The sequence below is a fragment of the Coregonus lavaretus genome (assembly GCF_964263955.1).
Source record: "Coregonus lavaretus genome assembly, chromosome: 2".
Classification (NCBI taxonomy): domain Eukaryota; kingdom Metazoa; phylum Chordata; class Actinopteri; order Salmoniformes; family Salmonidae; genus Coregonus; species Coregonus lavaretus.
This window is the reverse complement of record NC_139989.1, coordinates 40,675,862-40,683,713: the sequence shown is the minus strand read 5'-3', so window position 1 is coordinate 40,683,713 and position 7,852 is coordinate 40,675,862. Positions and strand designations below refer to the sequence as shown.

General features: G+C 41.5%; 1 protein-coding gene across 1 annotated transcript; it reads left to right on the top strand.

Annotated features, from left to right (window-relative positions):
- Window positions 1-412: 412 nt before the first annotated feature.
- Window positions 413-2,806, top strand: LOC311101767 (protein ELFN1-like; the record flags this gene model as incomplete). The annotated part of the gene is made up of 1 exon (XM_084142951.1): window positions 413-2,806. The coding sequence occupies one exon, from the start codon at window positions 413-415 to the stop codon at window positions 2,804-2,806; it is 2,394 nt and encodes a 797-aa protein (XP_083999077.1).
- Between the last annotated feature and the right edge of the window lie 5,046 nt (window positions 2,807-7,852).

Here is a 7,852-nt window from a genome sequence, read left to right as displayed (position 1 = left end):
TGCCTGTTTCTCTCTTCTTCACAGGGAGTTCCTCTGAGCCCATGAATGCAACCCAGCAAGAAAGACAGCGGAAGAAACAATAGGATGAGACCGATCAACGATGTTAGCCCTGGGGAAATAAGCACAAGCCAATTTGAGGTGGTGAAATACTGAATCTCAGCGAACCATCTCTAAAACTTCACTCCAGGCTAAAGTCATTGGATGGATGCTGGTATAAATGCACATGCCCAACATCTTTTTGTAAATGGCTGGAACATTAGGACAGAATTATCCTTCACTGGACAGAAGGCCAATATATTGATTGTCTTCACTGAGGAGAACACTTGAAAGTCCAGCTAGATTACAAAGAGTTCAGTTCAGCATCTATAGAAACCACAGTGGTGTTCCCATCTTAGAGCTTTTGGCCCTGCCCATGACATCAAGTGGAGCACCAATGGCCTACGGTGGAGGTATGGTAATGAGTGCCTTTTTCTGGTCTGTGGCCATAGTATATTTGACCTATACAGGCAAAGTCAATGGGGACTGCTGGCTCATCGAAGGCGAGAAGGGCTTTGTGTGGCTGGCCATCTGCAGCCAAAACCAGCCACCATACGAGGCCATCCCCACACATATTAACAGCACCATCGTGGACCTTCGGCTCAATGAAAACAAGATCAAAAGTATCCATTTCTCTGCCCTCAGCCGCTTCGCCAACCTGACGTACCTAAACCTGACCAAGAATGAGATCAACTACATAGACGACGGGGCCTTTTCTGCCCAGTTCAACTTACAGGTCCTTCAGTTAGGCTTCAACAAACTCCGTAACCTGACTGAGGGCATCCTCAGGGGTTTGGGCAAGCTGCAGTACCTCTACCTTCAGGCCAACCTGATTGAGACTGTGACACCCAATGCCTTTTTGGAGTGTTATAGCCTCGAAAACATCGACCTCTCCATGAACCGTATCCAGCAGCTAGATGGGACCACGTTTACCAGCCTGACTAAACTGACCACCTGTGAGCTCTACACGAACCCTTTCAACTGCTCCTGTGAACTACTTGGCTTTGTGAAGTGGCTCTCTACATTCCCCAACAGGACAAATGAACGGATGGTCTGTGACTCCCCATTAGGTGTCTCTGGCTACAGTCTACTCAGCCAGAACCCTAACAACCCGACTTTTCGGAATGCCCTCCATATGCTCTCCACTGTGTGTACAGATGACTATGTGACGCCGTACATACCTGTGCCTCCTGAGACCACCACCCTCCCACCAGACTACACTCCCTGTGGGCTGGAGGACTGTCCCTCCGGAACTGAGCCAGATGAGAGTATGAGTATCAACCCAACAGTGATTCATGTGGATGTAAAACCCAGTATGAAGCTGAAGCAAGTCTCTAAAACAAGCGCCACCATCACTGTTCAGATCCCCCATCCCTTCAAGAAGATGTACAGCCTGGTTCTCTACAATAACAGTTTTTTCACTGATATTCAAAACCTCAAAATTCAGAATGAGGACATTGAACTTAAAAACCTGAAACCCCATACTGAATACACATACTGTGTCGCTTCTATAAAGAATAATCTTAGATTCAATCATACTTGTCTGGCAGTCTCCACAGGACCCTGGAATGGGAGAGATAGATCACAAAACCATGCAACAGCTACCCACTACATTATGACCATCCTAGGTTGTCTCTTTAGTATGGTGATTGTCCTAGGGGTAGTCTACTATTGCTTGCGTAAAAAACGTCAGCAAGATGAAAAGCACAAAAAGGCAGGCAGCCTAAAGAAAAGTATAATTGAACTAAAGTACGGACAAGAGCTCGAAGGGGGAACCATTTCCAGGATGTCACAGAAGCAAATGATGACTGGGGAGACTATGTCCCGTATGCCATACCTACCATCTGGTAGTGAAATGGAGCAGTACAAACTGCAGGAGATAAGAGATGACACGCCTAAAATGGCCAAGGGAAGTTACATAGAGGTGCGAGGAACCGTGGACCACCATGAACGCAGAGAGTGTGAGATGTCCATGCCTGGGAACAGCCAAGGGTCAGTGGCTGAGATTTCAACCATTGCAAAAGAGGTGGATAAGGTCAATCAGATCATTAACAACTGTATTGATGCTCTGAAGTCAGAATCCACATCTTTTCAAGGGGTGAAATCAGGAGCTGTGTCCACCCAGGAGCCCCAGCTGGTCCTAATATCAGAGCAGCCGCAGAGCAAGTCTGGCTTCCTGTCCCCAGTGTATAAGGACAGCTACCACCACTCGTTACAGAGGCACCACACCTCAAATGTCCCGCCAAAGCGGCCCAGCACCGCCACTGGAGGTCCCATGCGGAGCCCAAGGCCTTACCGCTCGGAGTCCAAGTACATAGAGAAGACCTCGCCAACGGGTGAGACCATCCTCACTGTAACGCCAGCCGCTGCCATTCTTAGGGCAGAGGCGGAGAAGATCAGGCAGTACAATGAGCACCGGCACTCCTATCCCGACAGCCACCAGCTGCAGATCGAGGAGCTGGAAGGGCCCGGAAGCCACAAGCCCTCCATCCTGGAGCCCCTAACTCGGCCCCACCCCAGAGACATGGCGTACTCTCCGCTCTCACCTCAGTACCATAACCTCAGCTACTCCTCCAGTCCTGAGTACTACTGCAAACCACATCACACTATCTGGGAGCGCTTCAAACTCCGCGGCAAAAGGCACAAAGACGAGGATGAGTACATGGCTGCAGGGCATGCGCTACGTAAAAAAGTGCAGTTTGCCAAGGATGAGGACCTGCATGACATTTTAGACTACTGGAAAGGTGTATCTGCTCAACAGAAATCTTAATCTCTCCAAGTGTTTTTTACTGGACCACAACTTTCAGAAATGACACAGAAACCTTATATGTGAAACTCACTATTGATTGGATGGATACTTCCATATTGCGATCAACTACTTAAACATATATATAGCAACATATTTTGACTGTGAGTAAAATAGGAAAAGAACCTTGGAAATAACCATCTTAAATTTGTCACATTATGTATGGAATTTATGGGAATAAACTGTAATCTAACGTTTCAAGAAGAAAACATATTGCAAATTAAGAATATACATATTATATGTTGCAATGGATTATAGGTATTTGGGTATCGCATGGCCAAGTCCTGTGACAGTGGATTTGCTGTTGTGTACTTTGAGAATATACTGTAACAAACATTGAAAAACATGTCTACTGAAACCTCAATATTGTTCTTGAAAAACTACTGAACAATCATACGAAAATAACAATTTTTCTCCCCACATATATTTTATTCTACAACGGAACTATGTACTGATACAGTTTCTATATCTGCAATGTTTGCTGTTAAGAACAGAAAAAAAATTATAATGTGTTTGAATCAGGTTTAGCCCATGGATTTCAAAGACAGCTACTTTATTTGTTTTCTAATGATTGCCATGTTCTAACTGCTAAACATTACACTGGTCAGATAATTGGTATTATCTTACCCAGAACACTTAACTTTTCCTTCCCCTATTTACAGCACTATCACATAATACATTTTTAGAGGCCACTAAACAAACTGCACAATATTAAAAGGCTGGAATTTTCTAAATGTAATATTCCACATAAGACACCTCATTGTATTATTCTGATGCTGATGGTCTGTCTTAGGCATCGGCATTGTGAGCCATTAGTCATATCTTTAGAACCAAAGTCGAAAAAGCTGAAGTGTTTACAACATTTTCTTTCTGCATGGTCTAAGAAAGTGTTTCCCAACTCCGGTCCTCAAGTATCCCCAAACAGCACACATTTTAGTTGTAGCCCCGCACAAAACCCCCTGATTCAACTTGTCAAGGGCTTGATGATTAGCTGATAAGTAGAATCAGGTGTGGTTGTCCGGGGCTACAACAAAAATATGTACAGTTGGGTGTTGGGAAACGCTGGTCTAAGATATGTGTGAACGTAGTAAATCAGGTTCCATATGCATTTCATTTGAATTTGTTCTACTGTGTTTTAAAGAGCCAAAACATTTTAAGAGTTACTTTTGTTAAAAGTGTAATTGACCTTTATATTACCAATATTTTCCACAGAAGGCAACCGTAGTTTCTCACCTGTTGTTTAGGCAGAATACTGAGAATGCAGTTCACATTCTCTACTGGAATATCTGTCCTATAGCCCGATGGATGAATGTACAACATAGATGATGAAATCTGTATATGGCAGCTTTTTAATTTTATTTCAGAGATATTTTTATTATTTGCTATTTACAACCATCATCTCCAGTTTCGTTTGTATCTACTTGGTTATTAATGAATATATTTCCCATAACTTATCATATTTAATATTTGCCTACAATTCTCAGCCAACAAAGTCAAAAACAGCAAAGTCATTGGTTTCACTGAAGGCTCTTGTTGAAGGATATTTTCCTATACTGTGTGGCTGTTATGACACTTGTAAATTAAGAAGCCACCTATATACCAGAGGTATATCAACATGCCTGGGTTCACTATTAAAAAATGTCCCATGAATGCCTGAACGAAACTTCTGCCGCTGGATTTGTATATTATCTATACACTTTTGTTGAGTGGATACAAGAGGTAACTTGGCTGTCTGAGTTCTTATTTCAACCGCCTTAAACTTCTGAGATATGTGTGCGACTGTAATTTTCATTATTTTTCTTTCAGTGTTGATATTGTTGACAAGTCTTTATTTGTTGTAATTTTTCTAAATGCATTTCAATAGATTCCAAGAGCTGTCCGATTTATAGATAAATTAGCAAGTAAGCTATATGTTTTTATACTGCATATTGTAGCACTTCTGTGTCTCATAAAAGTTAGAATTGTTGGGAAACCGGTGGAAAAAACAGTGAACAGCTGTTGTTTAAGTACACCAGAAACAAACAAGAGCACAATAAAGTGTTTTTATTTTATTTCTTAATACTATGTTATCTGCTTTCAGACAAAGTACTGTGAAATAAAGGGAAGGGTGCACCCATCAGTATCTTCATTATGTTATTTTGTTGCTTTTGAATTCTGAATCAAGGTATGAATCCTGAACGTATGGAATCCTGAATGTATGAGTAAACTTGCTTCTTTGTATCACACACATCATTATCATGTTTTTATGATATTTTAGTGGTTCTACCAAATTAGAACATTTTCATAATATTCTGTAGTCCAGGAATTTAAGCAACTGTACCATTATTCATGTATAGCTAAATATTCAAATGTAGGCTGCCCTGTAATACTAAACCTTTTCCATCTGAGTATTGGCAGTGTTTCCAATGCTCTGCTGAACATATCCAAGCAAGTGCTTATGAAGAAGTGACTGCATGCATTTATCTTGGGAGCTGAAGATAATTATTACGTTCACAAAATGCTGAGGGTTCGATTCAATCTGTAGTGCTGAAGACCTACGCTGAAGCGCGATATAAATGTTATTTAATTTAATATTCCTGCGTTCGCGGAGACTGCATTCACGGTAAAAGCTACATGTCGTCTCAATCGGAATTTACCTTTACATTTCAATCGTACTACAGCGCTTATCTTCAGCTGCATGGATTGAATCAAGCTCTAGGACTGCCTCTCCTTTGAAAAACAAACATCAATTTGTCTTGTCCCCAATGGTTGTCAGATATCTGAACCTTAAAAGTGCTAACTGGGGAACATTGAACTTAAAAACCTGAAACCCCATACTGAGTACACATATTGTGTCACTTCTATAAGGATTGCTCTTAGAGTCAATCACGCTTGTTTGACAATCTACACAGGACCATGGAATGGGTAAGGAAACCAATATGTTTCCAAAGCATCCAAAGCAAAAGCAGGTTGATGTTTATTGTCATAAATCTTGCCCTGGAGGCAGAACTGAGTGATATCGCTATAGGGGCAAGCTGCTAAGTCAAAATTGTCTATATCATAAAAATTATTGAAAACAAAATGTAAGGTTAGGGTTAGGGTTAGGTTTAAAATCAGATTTTATGACTTTCTGGCTGTGCCAGCTAGTGACCACTCTGCAGAGCTGCCTCCAGGGCAAGATTCATGACAATAAATTCCAACCTGCAAAGCAAAATCCAAAGCATGGATTGCAGTTATACTTTGTCCATAGACTGCTTACAGGGTAAGGAAACCAATATGTCATTTCTAATTCGGGTGAACTATCCCTTTAAGTGTATTTGGCTTTGAAAGTGATATTTTAATTTACCTTTTGAGGTTATGCCAATATTTCAGCAAAAGTGGAGGGGTAGCAAAAATAGTCATTATTAGTATGTCTTCAACACATCGAAAACAAGCAGGGAACACAGTTCTTGCTTTTCTTGAAAAATCATTATCATTTCACAAAATGTAAAGGTCACCTAATACATATATGTATTTGATTTGTTTGTAGGTTAAAACAGCACTTCTATTTGAAATTTGTGAGGAATGATGGGAAATAACACAGGTATTTGTTATGAAAAGTGTATCTTTATATCTCAGATTACATTTCAGCATCTGCAACTGACTGGAAAGCGTCCAATAGATAAGGATTCGGGAGATTGTTAGCAATTGTTGTACCATTTGAAAAAAGCTATTTCCTTTTCTCTCAGACATAACGTAACTGTCGCCAGAGAATCTCAGGTGTTATCAGATTACAGTGCATTCTGAAAGTATTCAGAACCCTTCACTTTTTCCACATTCTGTTACGTTACAGCCTTATTCTAAAATGGATATTTTTTTTTTTATACCTCATCAATCTACACACAATAACCCATAATGACAAAATGAAAACAGGTGTTTAGATATTTTTGCACATTTATTAAAAATGAAAACAGAAATACCTTCTATAAGTATTCAGACCTTTTGCTATGACACTTGAAATTGAGCTCAGGTGCATCCTGTTTCCATTTATCATCCTTGAGATGTTTCTACAACTTGATTGGAGGCCACCTGTGGTAAATTCCATTGATTGGATATGATTTGGAAAGGCACACATTTGTTTATATAAGGTCCCACAATTGACAGTGCATGTCAGAGCAAAAACCAAGCCATGAGGTCGAAGGAGGTGTCGATAAAGCTCAGAGACAGAATTGTGTCGAGGCACAGATCTGGGGAAGGGTACCAAAAAATGTCTGAAGCGTTGAAGGTCCCCAAGAACACAGTGGCCTCCATCATTCTTAAATGGAAGAAGTTTGGAACCACCAAGAAGTTTGGAACCACCAACCACCAGACGGAAGCCACTCCTCAGTAAAAGGTACATGAAAGGACTCTCAGACCATGAGAAACAAGATTCTCTGGTCTGACGAAACCAAGATTGAACTCTTTGGCCTGAATGCCAAGCGTCACGTCTGGAGTAAACCTGGCACCATCCCTATGATGAAGCATGGTGGTGGCAGTATCATGCTGTGGGGATGTTTTCAGCGGCAGGGACTGGGAGACTAGTCAGGATCTAGGGAAAGATTAACAGAGCAAAGCACAGAGGGATCCTTGATGAAAACCTGCTCCAGAGTGCTCAGGACCTCAGACTGGGGTGAAGGTTCACCTTCCAACAGGACAACGACCCTAAGCACACAGCCAAGACAACGCAGGAGTGGCTTCGGGACAAGTCTCTGAATGTCCTTGAGCGGCCCAGCCAGAGCCCGGACTTGAACCCGATCAAACATCTCTGGAGAGACCTGAAAATAGCTGTGCAGCAACGCTCCCCATCCAACCTGACAGAGCTTGAGGGGATCTGCAGAGAAGAATGGGAGAAACTCCCCTAATACAGGTGTGCCAAGCTTGTAGCGTCATACCCAAGAAGACTCGAGGCTGTAATTGCTGCCAAAGGTGCTTCAACAAAGTACTGAGTAAAGGGTCTGAATACTTATGTAAATGTGTTATTTCAGTTTTTATTTTAATTAGCAAAAATGTCTA